Source organism: Nycticebus coucang, chromosome 5 (genome assembly GCF_027406575.1).
Source record: "Nycticebus coucang isolate mNycCou1 chromosome 5, mNycCou1.pri, whole genome shotgun sequence".
NCBI classification, from domain to species: Eukaryota; Metazoa; Chordata; class Mammalia; order Primates; family Lorisidae; genus Nycticebus; species Nycticebus coucang.
The window spans coordinates 44,133,675-44,147,290 of NC_069784.1; the positions used below are offsets into that span (position 1 = coordinate 44,133,675).

Consider the following 13,616-nt stretch of genomic DNA (forward strand, 5'->3'; position numbering starts at 1 on the left):
GCCCCGCGCAGCATCTCCGGCTCTGAGTGGAAGAGCGGAAAGGGAGCGTGCGCCGAGTCACGCTCCGAGACGCGACGCAACCGCCGCTGGGCGGCGACTGGCAGACAACCGCCTTAACCGCCGAAACAATGTTTCTGGCTTTCCGAGTCTGGCGGCGCGTTCCCATTATCATCCTGCGCCCCTTCGTCATTTCACGCGGAGTAGGTGGTCTCCATAGTGACTTTTAAATTTCATATTCCTCTCGTAACCTTTATGAGGTAAAAGAATCTCCAGCCTTCCATCTTTGACAAGCGACGAAATGGAGGGGGAAAGACGATGTAGCGATGTGTAAAATGAGGGCCGCAAGTCGGCAACTGTTTGCAGCCCTGCGCTGGGCATTGCTATGGTTACGACGGCGCGTAATTAGGCAGGTGCCGGCGCCCCGGGGACCTGCCGCCCAGCCTCGTGCTGACCAGTGCCCGGAAAGGTAGAGACTAGCGTTTATCTCGAATATTTCCGTACGTGGAAAACCAGGTTTACGATTTTTTAGTTAACATTTTTTTTCAAATCGTAAGCGTAAAATTGCCTGTTTGAAAAGTGCATCTAACCAGAAGACACTCCAAAAATCATCACTGTTCACTAAGGGATGGTTGCTCCTCGCTTTAGCTTTTTTTACCTAGGGTTTTTTGTCTTTCTTTTTTTAAGAGACGGATTCTCGCTGTGTTCCCAGCCTCGGGCTCTGGAGTGGATGGGACTCCAGGTGTGCGCCACGCACAGGGCTTCACCTACGATTCATTTAATATATTTGGTCTTTGATCAAGATACTTGGAAACAGTTGATGCGGTGATACACTCAGCAGATGACATTACTGTGATTTTCACGCAGGACACCAGGGTAAAAACAAAATCAAAAAAATTAAAAAAGGTAAAGGAAAAAATGACTATAATTTGATACCACTGTTTTCCTGGAGAAATATTACCTAAATGAATACTATCTGCAGTGAAATTAGTTTAAAAAAGTAAAAAGTTTATTGATCATCTATTAGGGTATATTGTACCACAATAGGAACAATAGTTCAATTTGTCCTATCATTAGGCTTCTAAATGAAAAGCATTGAAGAGCAAAAATGATGTTTAAATAATAGAACATATACCTGAAAGTTAGAAATAGTCTTTTTTTTTTTTTTTTTAATTTTTGAGACAGTCTCACTATGTACCCCCTGGGTAGAGTGTTGTGGGGTCACAGTTCACAGCAACCTCAAACTCTTGGGCTTAAGCGATTCTCTTGCCTCAGCCTCCCAAGTAGCTGGGACTACAGGCACCTGCTACGACGCCCGGCTATTTTTTGGTTGTAGTTGTCATTGTGGTTTAGCTGGCCTGGTCCTCGGTGCAGGTGGCTGGCGCTGTAACCACTGTGCTACGGGCGCCACGCCAGAGATAAAGCCTTTTAAAATAAAAAGATGTTAACTCCTAGAAGTTGGGTGGATTCTTCATAATAATAATCATCCACTAATTTATTTACTACATAAAATTAGATTTAAAATAAATTTTTTTAAAGGCAGGCATATTCACATAATATTTTAAACTAGAATCTCTCTCATTGGTTGAATATAAATTTTTAAGTGAAGAAAATGCTACCAAAAGATAGCTGAGGGTTGATGATTTTCTGGAATTGATAATGGAATAATGTAGGTTGAAACTTATCAGGAACGAGTTGAACATCTTATTAGTTGGCATATCCAGATTTAAAAGTGATAACTGCTGTTATTTGCACATTTTGTTCTGTTAAATATAATTTCTCCATTTCTTGCCACTACTTTCCTCCAACATTTAGGAAGATGTGTATTTAGTCACAAATAACTACCAGAGAATAGTCATTGTCACAAGCAGGCATTTTATACTGCTACCACAAGGAAAGACTTACAACTTTTTTTTTAAGACAATCTCACTATGTCACCTAGGTACACAGCCGTGGCATCACAGCTCTCAGCAACCTCAAACTCCTGACCTTATGTGATTCTCTTGCCTCAGCCTCCTAGTAGCTGGGCCTACAGGCGCCTGCCACAATGCCCGGCTGTTTTTTCGTCGTCGTCGTTGTTGTTGTTGTTGCAGTTGACATTATTGTTCGGCTTTCCCAAGCCAGGTTCGAACCTGCGCCTCTCCATGTACATGACTGGCAACGTAACCATGGGCGAAGAGCCAAGACTTAAAACTTTTAATAGTAAATTCTAAATATTCTAAAAATAGTAAAAATTTAATTGAAATCCAAATCTTATCAACCTTTTAAAGTTTAAAAAATATATTGTATTTCCCATACAGTGTTCTTTACATAAGCTCCAGTGACAAACTTTTTTTTTTTTTTTTTGGTTACAGTTCAGCCAGGGCCAGGTTTGAACCCACCAACCTCGGTATATGGGGCCGGCGCCTTACCGACTGAGCCACAGGCGCCACCCAGCCAATGACAAACTTTTATTTGTAGTTTCCAGCCCAATGTAAATGATAAGAAAATGCAAAACAGATGGCATTTATTTGCATATTGATTTTCTTTTAAAAGTACTTTTAAAAACTATCTTCATTTTTAATATTATGAATCTAGAATACTTAACTAGTAGTATTCTAGTAGTTTTATTTGCAGATGCACTTGCAGCCTATATTCTTACAAATCCAGAGTTACATTAAATATTCCAAGTTGGTGGAGGGTTTCTTGGTCCTTTGGGTTTTGAAAAACGATTGGCAAAACCTGGGAACAAAAATAAATTTGAATGAAAAGAGTAGATGTTTTTAAGACATGAATGAATACTTGGATTTTAGAGTATATTTTAATATATGCAAATGCATGGTTTTTTAAAATCCAATCGTCATCTTTGACCAATTTAGTAATAGATTATAAAGGCATTATAATAATTTAAAACTTAAACGATAATAATATTTTAAGTTTGTAGAGCACTTAAAAATTTAATGATGGTAATAATAGGATGAAAATCCCTGGTTATGATAGCCTTTGATAATTTAATATATAATGTCATTTATTTATGGTTTTCTTTTCACCTACCACCCATCCATCAAAAAACCAAAGCTGGCAAATTAAAATATCACAAAAATAAGGACAATTAGGTAGGGGGCTGGGGGCACAATTATAAGAGAGACTTTAACAAATGCAATCAGTGTAACCTAATTCTTTGTATCCTCAATGAATCCCAAACAATAATAATAATAAATAAGGACTATTACTTAGAAAACTATTATATTAAATTTAGTTATACCTCTACATCAGCCCAGAAAGCCATAAATACACTAAGAGATTCCATTTGAAAAGCTGAGAAAAAATAAATAAGAAATCCTGAAAAGCTAAATAGTTAAACAATCATTTTTATTCCTCTTTCTTCCTCAAACTTAGGCTTCCATGCCCACCCCAAAAAAGGAGGATGAGGAAATTTTCCACAAATAATAAAGTCTTTCTGGATGCTTTCAAAATATTTGCAAATCGATGACATTTTTCTTTAATCACTTCAGCAACAAACTTTTCTTTGGTGGCAGTGTACTTTCACAGTTTTCTTACACTTAACAACTTCAGAGACTTAAGAAATGAAAGGTTCAAAACACAGAAGAAAAACAGAATGGGAAACTCAAAGATATTCCTAAGCCTTTAACGTAATTCATCTTACCAAATATATTATGTACCTTAAAGAACTGAGGTAAGGATCAAATGAGATATTTGTTGTGAAAGTATCCAATACAGTGCCTGACACATAGTAACTATTCAAATGTTGCTTAATTACTGAACCTAAAAACTATACCAGACAAGAAGAATATGGGCGGGGGTGGGGGTGGGGGGGTGGTAACCACTAAAATTATATGTATTAATGATGATGATAAGAAAAACTGAGGAAGGGGGCTTAAAGCCTAGTTCATGTACATTTTACTCTTCTTTTTTGTTGTTGTTGAGACAGAGTCTCATTATGTTGCCCTCAGCAGGGTGCCAAACCTCAAACTCCTGGGCTTAAGAGATTCTTTTGCCTCAGCCTCCCCTGTAGCTGGGACTACAGGTGCCCGCCACAACGCCACCTGACTATTTTTTGATACAGCTATCGTTGTTTTTAGCTAGCCCTGGCCAGGTTTGAACCCACCACCCTCAGTGTATGTGGCTGGCACCGTAACCACTGTGCTACAGGCGCCAAGCCTACATTTTACTCTTCTGAGTGGTGAGAAAGAAAGTAGAAAGAAGAATACTTACAGGTTAAATGGTTTCACACAATAGTCAAAAATCATCCCATCAGTATAGATAGCTTGATTACAACCCAAGCAGACGAGGAATAGAAGGAAGGACACATGTAAGTACTAAGTATGTAAAATTTTAGGAATACCTATGTCTCTTTTATTAGTCAATTCTCAGTAGCTAAGAACTGTGAGCTACCTATTTTATGTGCAGTCCAATTCAGGAAAATGAACCTGAACCATAATATTTTTTCATTCAAATTCAAATAGTTTTATAAATGATATGACCTTATAACTTATATTGCTTTCTTTATAAAAAGGATCCAGTGGAAAAAATGTATTGATTTTACATTTTATCCAGTGGATAAAATGTTCAAATTTAGGTATATTTGAGAGAAAGCAACATGGAACCAACTCTCTAATATTTTATCCTCATATTAGATCATAGACAATTGTAAAGATGAATAGGCCTTGAATTACTCAAATGGTATCACTGAGAAAAAAGGAGGCAGGGAACATTTGTGTTCTAAGAAAACTATGAAAAGAGTTTTGTTTCATATATATATGTATAGGTTTTGTATAATATAATTTTTGTGAATGTTTTTAGCTAAATAATTTCATAAAACTTACAACTTCTTTTTTTTTTTGAGACAGAGTCTCAAGCTATCACCCTGGGTAGAGTGCCGTGGCATCACAACTTACAGCAACCTCAAACTCTTGGGCTTATGTGATTCTCTTGCCTCAGCCTCCCAAGTAGCTGGGACTACAGGTGCCCGCCACTAGCCCGACTATTTTTTTCTTTTTGGTTGCAGTTGTCAATGTTGCATAGCAGACCCGGGCCGGGTTCAAACCCGCCATCCTAGGTGTATGTGGCCAGTGCTCTTGCTGCCCATAACTTCTTTTTTCTTAATTATAACATTGTAAAATGATAGCGTTAATTAAAGCCAAACATAATTTTACAGCTAAAGAAAGAATGCCAGATATTCTAATTAAACATTTTGTCAAGGTGATGTGGGGACCATATCCCAGGTGGGGCAGAGGTTGGCACCTGCCCACCAAAATCTTTCTTCCTCAAATAGAAATGCATCTAGTCATTTGTATCTATCTGCCTAGCAATATTACACTTCCCAGTTTCTCTTGCAATTTAGTTATAGCGCATGTCTTAAGTTCTCTTAAAGGAAATGTAAGCTGACTGCATTGTTACCACTTCCAGGCCAGGGCCTTAACACCATTAGAGGAGGCGGCGGCGGCCACATCTCCTCCATGTTTTTCTGTTTTCTTGCCACCTGCAATCTGAATGTGGCAGCAACTAATTTTGACAATACAAACAGGCACAATACCAGTAAACAGCAGTTCTCAAAGTGTGATCCAGGGATTAATTTCTGGAGGTCCCTCAGAATCTTTCAGAGGGTATGCTCTTTGGTTAATAATAATTTCTATTGGTCATCTCTTACTACTAATTGCTATACCTCTTACAAAAAATTGGATTATACGTGATACTTTTTAAAATAGTATCTTAGGGCTCGGCGCCTGTGGCTCAAGTAGCTAAGGCACCAGCCACATTCACCTGAGCTGGTGGGTTCGAATCCAGCCCAGACCTGCCACACAACAATGACGGCTGCAACCAAAGAATAGCCGGGCGTTGTGGCCGACACCTGTAGTCCCAGCTACCTGGGAGGCGGAGGCAAGAGAATCGCTTGAGCCTAGGAGTTGAAGGTTGATGTGAGCTGTGATGCCACAGCACTCTACCCAGGGCAACAGCTTGAGGCTCTGTCTCAAAAATAATAAAAATAAGAAAGCATCTTAGGCTTGGCGCCCGTAGCATAGTGGTTACGGCGCCAGCCACATACTCTGAGGGTAGCAGGTTCAAACCCAGCCCGCACCAGCTAAACAACAATGACAACTGCAACAAGAAATAGCCGGGCATTGTGGCAGGCGTCTGTAGTCCCAGCTACATGGGAGGCTGAGGTAAGAGAATCCCTTAAGCCCAAGAGTTTGAGGTTGCTGTGAGCTGTGATGCCACAGCGCTCTACTGAAGACAACATAGTGAGACTCTGTCTCAAAAAAAAAGTAATAATAAATTAAATAAATAGTATCTTAAATTTTTATATAATAGTAAATATACAAAAATGTTGTATAATGCTAAATACACAAAAATTTAAGATACTAAAAATAGTATCTTAAATGCTTAAAATAATATAAATGATCATTTTAAGTTCATAAGTCTTATAATAGGACCAATTAGGTGAACAGTTTCTTCATACTGCTGGAATTGTACTTTATCACCTAATGTTGAATGAGTTAGAAAAGATGAGACAGCACCAGCTACTATTCTTTTTGTCGCACTTGTATGTTTTTTTAACTTTGCTTTAGATATGAACCAGAATATCACAGCATCTCAATTTCATTTAGATAGTCAATTTATTTACTACATGCCAACATAATAATTTGGTTACCTAGTTTTATTTTCAGCACATGCTAGACAAGTTAGTTCTATGTATGATGTTAAAAGGTAGCTGAGGTTAAAAAAAATTATGAAAAAGAATATAAAGACTGTTACATACAACCTTCAATCATATTTACATTTGTATCTGTTACATTGCAAATGAATAACTTAGATAATTGTTTAAAACTCTGCTATAAAATAACACACATACCTAAATTCAGATAGGAGCTAGAGTTATTTGACGGAACAGATTCTGCAGGCTTGCTTGATGAGGAAGAATTACAGATAGCTGGAATCAAAAGAAAAAAATTGTAAGGGAAAGATTGAAGACAGACTCAGATTACTGTTTATGAGGTTGCATGATTGTTGAGATTAAACATTTTCACTACAGTAATTAATGTTCCCAAATAAAAATATCAGTATAAAACATTAACAAAATATACACGCTTACAAATGGGTTTACACTATAATCTTCTTATCTGTGTGTATGTGTAGTTTTTTTAAAGTTTCTTTTTTTTGTAAACAGATTGTACAGTAAAGCCCAAAACAAAATTGCCAAGGAAATAAGAAGCTTTTGGGGGGATTCACATTGGCTCTGGGCTTCATCTTACTCTGCTCTCTGATCATTCTTAGAACATTGCGCTTATTCTCCACAATAATTCATCCAGGGCAAGTTTGTGATTTTTCTTACACACTCCTCTACTTTTAGAATCTTTCTTCATTCTTTCCCCCCCACTATAGATGGTTCTAATTTAGTCCCATAATCTCCCAAAGCATTGCTATACTGATTTGTTTTGCTATTTTAGTTAGATAGCCACCCATGCATATGTATGCATGTATCAGTTTCTGCCCAGTTTTGAAAATAATCCAGTGAAATTCCACATTTTGCACATATATTATGTTGCAGTGAAAAAAAACATAATTTCAAGTTTATATAAACTTTCTAAACAAACAGCATATAAATGGGGAGAAATTAGTAAATATTCTTTCTCGTGGCGTTTTCAACATTTTCAGAATGTAATGTGAGAACTATATACATGTGTTTGCCCATACACACCTAATATTAGGGTTCAAAAAATTCCTTTGTCTTCCAGGAGGTAGTTGAGTATGAATCACTAGACTACATAGTAAATTTCAATCAGATCCAATTAAAGTACATATTCATTGAATACCCACTATGTGCCAAGCCTTGAGCTAGACAGGGAAGTTGGAGACATGAATTTGAAGTAGGTAAAGGTAAGGAAGTTCAGGAGACGTCAATAGTCTACTACATTTGAGCTGAGTTGTATATGTGCCTCATGAAGAAAACAATTGTCCCAAAGGTAAATTTTTTTTTTTTAATAAAAGAGGCAAAGATTCTCCACATATCAAAAGGAGCTGCTATTTTGCATATTGTCTTATCACAGATATTTTTATGCTGCCTGCCTAGCATTCATTTCCCCTTCTGGCAATAGAACTTAAATTTTCCTTTGGGAAACCATCCTTCCCCAGTCTTCAGTTCTCATACTTCCAGCAAAGCTGTTTTCTACCTTTATATCAAGGCAATGACCTATAAGGAAAAATGGTTTCTAATTGGTACATTGGCATTGCTACACCAGATGCATAAGTCTGATCTCATTCCTGATTGGTCAGTGTCTACATGTAACAAGTGTTAAATATGTATTTTGGGAGGGGGGACAAAGTCTCACTTTGTGAGAGTGCCGTGGCATCACAGCTCATAGCAACCTCAAACTCTGGGGCTCAAGTGATTCTCTAGCCTCAGCCCCCAGAGTAGCTGGGACTATAGGCTCCTGCTACAATGCCAGCAATTTTTAGAGATGGGGTCTTGCTCTGGCTCAGGCTGGTCTCGAACTCCTGGGCTCAAGCAATCTACCCTGATAGACCTCCCAGAGTGCTAGGCGTGAGCCACTACGCCTGGCCCAAGTGTTAAATGTTAGATATGGCACTATCTTGCCTAATCAAAACTTGAAATACACTGGCAATAATTGGTTCAAGGATGAGCAAGTGAACCAAGCCAAAATAATCAGATCCACGCACCCAATCAGCATCAGTCACTGGACTATTGTTTGAACAACCAGGAAGAACTATTTTTTTTCCATCATAAGCCTAAACTCACATGCTAAAAGCTTGCCTCCAAGGGAGCTAAACATGTGAAACCAACCTGAGAGAGATGGAATGAGAGATTAGGTTCTGATTACATCATTGAATCCTTGGTTACAAGCCAATAAATTTCCCTTTCTGCTTAAGTCAGCTTAAGCTGAGTTTTCTGTCACTTGGAACTAAAAGATTTCTGAGCAATTATAAAGTTTCCTGAGATGGCATCGGGCATCTTATTTGACAGCTTCCAGTCTTGTCACCCTGTAATTCATTCTCCACACAGCAGCCAAGATGATCTTTTTTAAAAATTGGAGGATGTAACATCTCTGCCTAGAACCCTTTAATAGCTTCCCAGAATAAACTCTAACATGACCCGTAAGAATCCAACTACTCCTCCCCCATCTTCCCAGCCTCACCTTACTCCTGTCCCCTCTTTACTTAACTACCCTGCAGCTCTGATGGCTTCCTTTTCCATTCCTGCCACACACCAAATCGTCACACTTCATGTTTTTTCCTCACTGTGGAGGGCTCTTCTCCCCACAGTTTGCCTGTCTGGTGGCTTCTGCGTGTTTCACGTTCAGTTATCACTTCCTTAGAAAGGGCTTCCTGGACCACTCATTCTAAAGTGATCCCCTTTGTTATTGTTCTCACAATTAGCCTTTTGTTTTCCTTCATAGCATTTATCACAATGCGTTATTTCATGGTATTTGTGAATTTACTTGTCTAATGTCATAATCCCTCACTAGACTTACTAAGCTCCACCAAGGCAGAGGCCATGTCTATCATATACCAAGTGCTGTCCAGAAAGCCTGGCCCTTAGAAGGCACTACCCAAATATTGATCAATTGAATGAATGAAAGATACTAGGCTTAGATGCTAACTTAAAATAACAGATGAAGGATCCTAATTTCATTAAAAGTAGGACCAGCTTTAACTATGTACCAATAAGAAATCCAGGCTACAGGGAGAAAAAAAGGGATTCTGGAGTTCTGAACCATCTCTAAGAAGCATAGGGTGCATATGAAGTACAGGTAGATAAATTCTAAAGCTTCAGGCCCAATTTTAGTGGCCAGTTAAGGGGAAAAGATCAGAAGATCAAGTTAACTGAAAAATAGAAATACAGCACAGCCTCGAATAGCCTGGAAGCACTGAGAGTGAGGCTATCTCTAAGAGCCCCACCACACCTCAAAGCTATATCAGTCTAAGTCTACCTGAAGTCTGAATCTCTGTTTCTGTGTTTGATCTTCCCGAATAGGATTGTTTCATAAGCTAAGCTGATCAATCTTTGGCTGACTATTCAAGTCACATAGTTCTTTGCTTTTTGACTGTTCCCCATTTACTACCATAATTTCCTTCTGAAATATTTAAATTCTCTTGTGAATGAATTTAGGAGAAAGGGCATATTTTCCAATCATAGGTTAGCCATGATGAGTAAGAAATCAGTTCATTTCAGACATTAGGTAGGATGGCAATGATGGCAAACTAGCTCAAAACTCTGGACTTTATGCATAGGGAGAAAGAGTAAAAACACAAAAGAAAAAATAAGATTCTACTATAAACCTTCCTACTTAGACTATATCTTAAATCAGATGTTTCCAGGGCTCTTTGTCCCTCCCTATAGCACCAAAATAACTTCAAGTAACTGTTTGGTCCTTCCTGATTGACCAAATGAATCAAATTTTTAAAAAGTGTATCGCCATGTTATATGTGTTTTGTGTTTGTAAGTAAAGATTTCTAAGATAATGTCTCACAGTTTCCGGAGTCTATGGGCTTTATTTTCATTACAATATAGCAAAAATAGTAAGCAACAGACTTTTGTTGCTAATAATACTTGGTAAAAATGTAAATGTGTCAGTGCTTTGCTTAATGCATGAAGTCAACACATTTGTTTCACAATATGCTTTGCTCTATTTTCAAAGAAAAACACATCAGAGGTTAGATTACTGGGGATTTTAAATAACACACATGTATGACAGCATCCTAGGGTGAGAAGGTAGTGCCAAACACTGTACTGATTATTATTTCTGTCTATTAAACAGAGAAATTTCCATTTTCTAATCCCTGCCCAATATTAACATTGTGGAGCCTAGCACGATGTGTGCAAGGATCAGGGTTGATTGTTCTGACCCAGAGAACCCTAGAGAGGCTCTGTTTAGAAAAAATATTGTTAGTTTTTTCACAGAGTGGTTATATAAAGCAAAATTACATAATCGTGAAAGTGACTTTTTTATATATATATATTCTACAACATGAATACAAAGAAACTTACTCTTCTTCATGTTTCGCAAAATTTTCAAACTCTACAAAAGTGAAGAAAGGGAAAATGTTAGTTTTTCCTGTGAAATCCAAAATACTTTAAATCAAGTAGAAGCATAGACTTAAGTCAAAAGGATTAACTTCTTTAAAAATAGCCATGAATATGCACAAAGTTATTTTTCCATCCTGCTTTTTTTTTTTAAACAGATTCTCACTATCTTGCCCTCAGTAGAGTGTCATTGTGTCACGGTTCACAACAACTCCAAACTCTTGGGTTTAAGCAATTCTCTTGTCTCAGCCTCCCAAGTTGCTGAGACTATAGGCACCCGCCACAACACCCAACTATTTTTTGTTGTTGTTGCAGTTGTCATTGTTGTTCAGCTGGCCTGAGCTGGGCCGAACCCACCAGCCTCGGTGTGTGTGGCTGGCACCATAACTACTGTGCTATGGGTGCCGACCCCATCTCGCCATTAATTTAGTACAAAGTCTCCACTTGATTCTATTTTGCTATTTGTACTACATATTTAGAAATCATGCTATCAGAGTATCAAGAAGGAAAAATAAAGTTTCTACTTCTCTCCTTTGTTAGGACCATTTCAGAAACCACGATGGCTTCAGAGTGTAGCTGTGATACATAGCCGTTCCCATGCTTGCTAAGAGTATTCTGCATTCTGTTTGCGAAGGCCCACTTCCATACCGTTAGTTCCTCCTTCTCCCTTTTCTCAGCAAATTCATGTCCTCTACCTTCTTTATGGTGGAATCTCTAACTTATTTCTTCAAGGAACCTACCTAAATTTCTTCTTTATTCCATACTTGCTCGGCATATTTCTTTTTAATCTGCTTCATGGTATTTTATTCTTTTTGAAAATTTTCTTCTTGTTTCTCATATAGGTGTTCTGTTCCAACAGAATAACTACTCTTTTCGGCTTGGCGCCTGTAGCTCAAGCAACTAGGGCACCAGCCACATACACCAGAGCTGGTGGGTTCCAACCCAGCCCAAGCCTGCCAAACAACAATGACAACTACAACCAAAAAATAGCTGGGCGTTGTGGCAGGTGCCTGTAGTCCCAGTTACTTGGGAGGCTGAGGCAAGAGAATCACTTAAGCCCAAGAGTTGGAGGTTGCTGTGAGCTGTGACATCACAGCACTCTACCCAGGGCAACAGCTTGAGACAAAAAAACTAAAACTCAACAAAACAACTAAACAAACTATACTCTTTTCAAGGGCAGATAGATGTCTTTTATGACATTTCTCTTTTCCTAACACCTAACAGAAATCTACTCTTACATAAATAGATGTTTAATACATTTTTAGGTTTTTTTTTTTTTTTTTTTTTTTTTTTTTTTGTAGAGACAGAGTCTCACTGTACCGCCCTCGGATAGAGTGCCGTGGCATCACACGGCTCACAGCAACCTCCAACTCCTGGGCCCACGCGATTCTCCTGCCTCAGCCTCCCGAGCAGCCGGGACTACAGGCGCCCGCCACAACGCCCGGCCATTTCTTTGTTGCAGTTTGGTCGGGGCTGGGCTTGAACCCACCACCCTCGGCATATGGAGCCAGCGCCCTACTCACTGAGCCACAGGCGCCGCCCCATTTTTAGGTTTTTAAAAGAATAATTTATTTACAATTTTTTAAATCCTAGCAAAATGTTCATATCCATGTCTTCTACCCAGTTTATAACCCTCCTCTTGTAGTTAACCACGATCAGTTTCTATGTATCCTTCCTGAGTTACTTATGAATATGTAAATAAATATGCATATAGATCATATTTTCCTTTTTAAACAAGAGTTAGTGAATTATATGTAAATATAATTGAGAGAGTCCTCATTCTTTTTTAAGCTGCATAGTATTCTATTGTATGGCTATACCACAACTTATGGCTTATTAATCAGTTTCCCTAATGATAAACATTTGTATTGTTTCCAGTCATCTGCTTTTATAAACAGTATTGCAATGAATACCTAGTATACCCCTCATTTCATGTGCCTGCAAGAATATTTGTAGGATGAATTTCACTTCTAGTGAAACTGTTGAGTCAAAGGCTATATGCATTTGTAATTTTGATGTTACTAAATTGCCTTTCATACAAGTTGTAACAGTTGACATTTCTTGACATTCCCACCCACAATATAGGAATGTGTTTATTTCCCCATAGTCTCCCTAACAGCTAATGTGCTCAAACTTTTGTGATTTGCTATTCTGATAGATGAAAAACAATATGTCCTTGTGTTCTTAATTTGTATTTCTCTTATTATGAATGAGGTTGAACATATCAAATGTCTAAATGACAGACCACACACATTTATTTTCTCTGCACTATCTGATCATATATATTTGCTCATTTTTATTTCAAGGCGATTATTTTCTATGAGCTTCTAAGAGCTCTTCGTATATTAAAGAAATAACCTCTGCTATGATGCTTATTGCAGACTTTTTTCCCATTTTGTTCTATGTTATTTTATTTATTTTTTATATTTATTTATTTATTTATTTATTTAGATAGGATCTTTCTCTGTCACTCACGCTAAAGTGCAATGGCATAATTATAACTCGGTGCAAACTCCAAGTCCTGGGCGCAAGTAAACTTTCTGCCTCAGACCAGAAATAGCTAGGATTACAGGTA

General features: G+C 38.0%; 1 protein-coding gene across 2 annotated transcripts in view; it reads right to left on the bottom strand.

Annotated features, from left to right (window-relative positions):
* Positions 1-1,282: 1,282 nt before the first annotated feature.
* PTPN22 (protein tyrosine phosphatase non-receptor type 22) overlaps positions 1,283-13,616 on the bottom strand; it is a 54,029-nt gene continuing 41,695 nt past the window's right edge. The window contains exons 19-22 of one of the 2 annotated variants that reach the window (XM_053592552.1): positions 11,006-11,036; positions 6,851-6,928; positions 4,213-4,264; positions 1,283-2,718 (exon numbers count right to left, since the gene is read on the bottom strand). In XM_053592552.1, coding sequence (XP_053448527.1) covers positions 2,649-2,718; positions 4,213-4,264; positions 6,851-6,928; positions 11,006-11,036 — 231 coding nt within the window. In that variant the 3' untranslated portion in view covers positions 1,283-2,648. The remainder of the gene's footprint in view (positions 2,719-4,212; positions 4,265-6,850; positions 6,929-11,005; positions 11,037-13,616) is intronic. The other variant, XM_053592553.1, reaches the window with a different exon arrangement.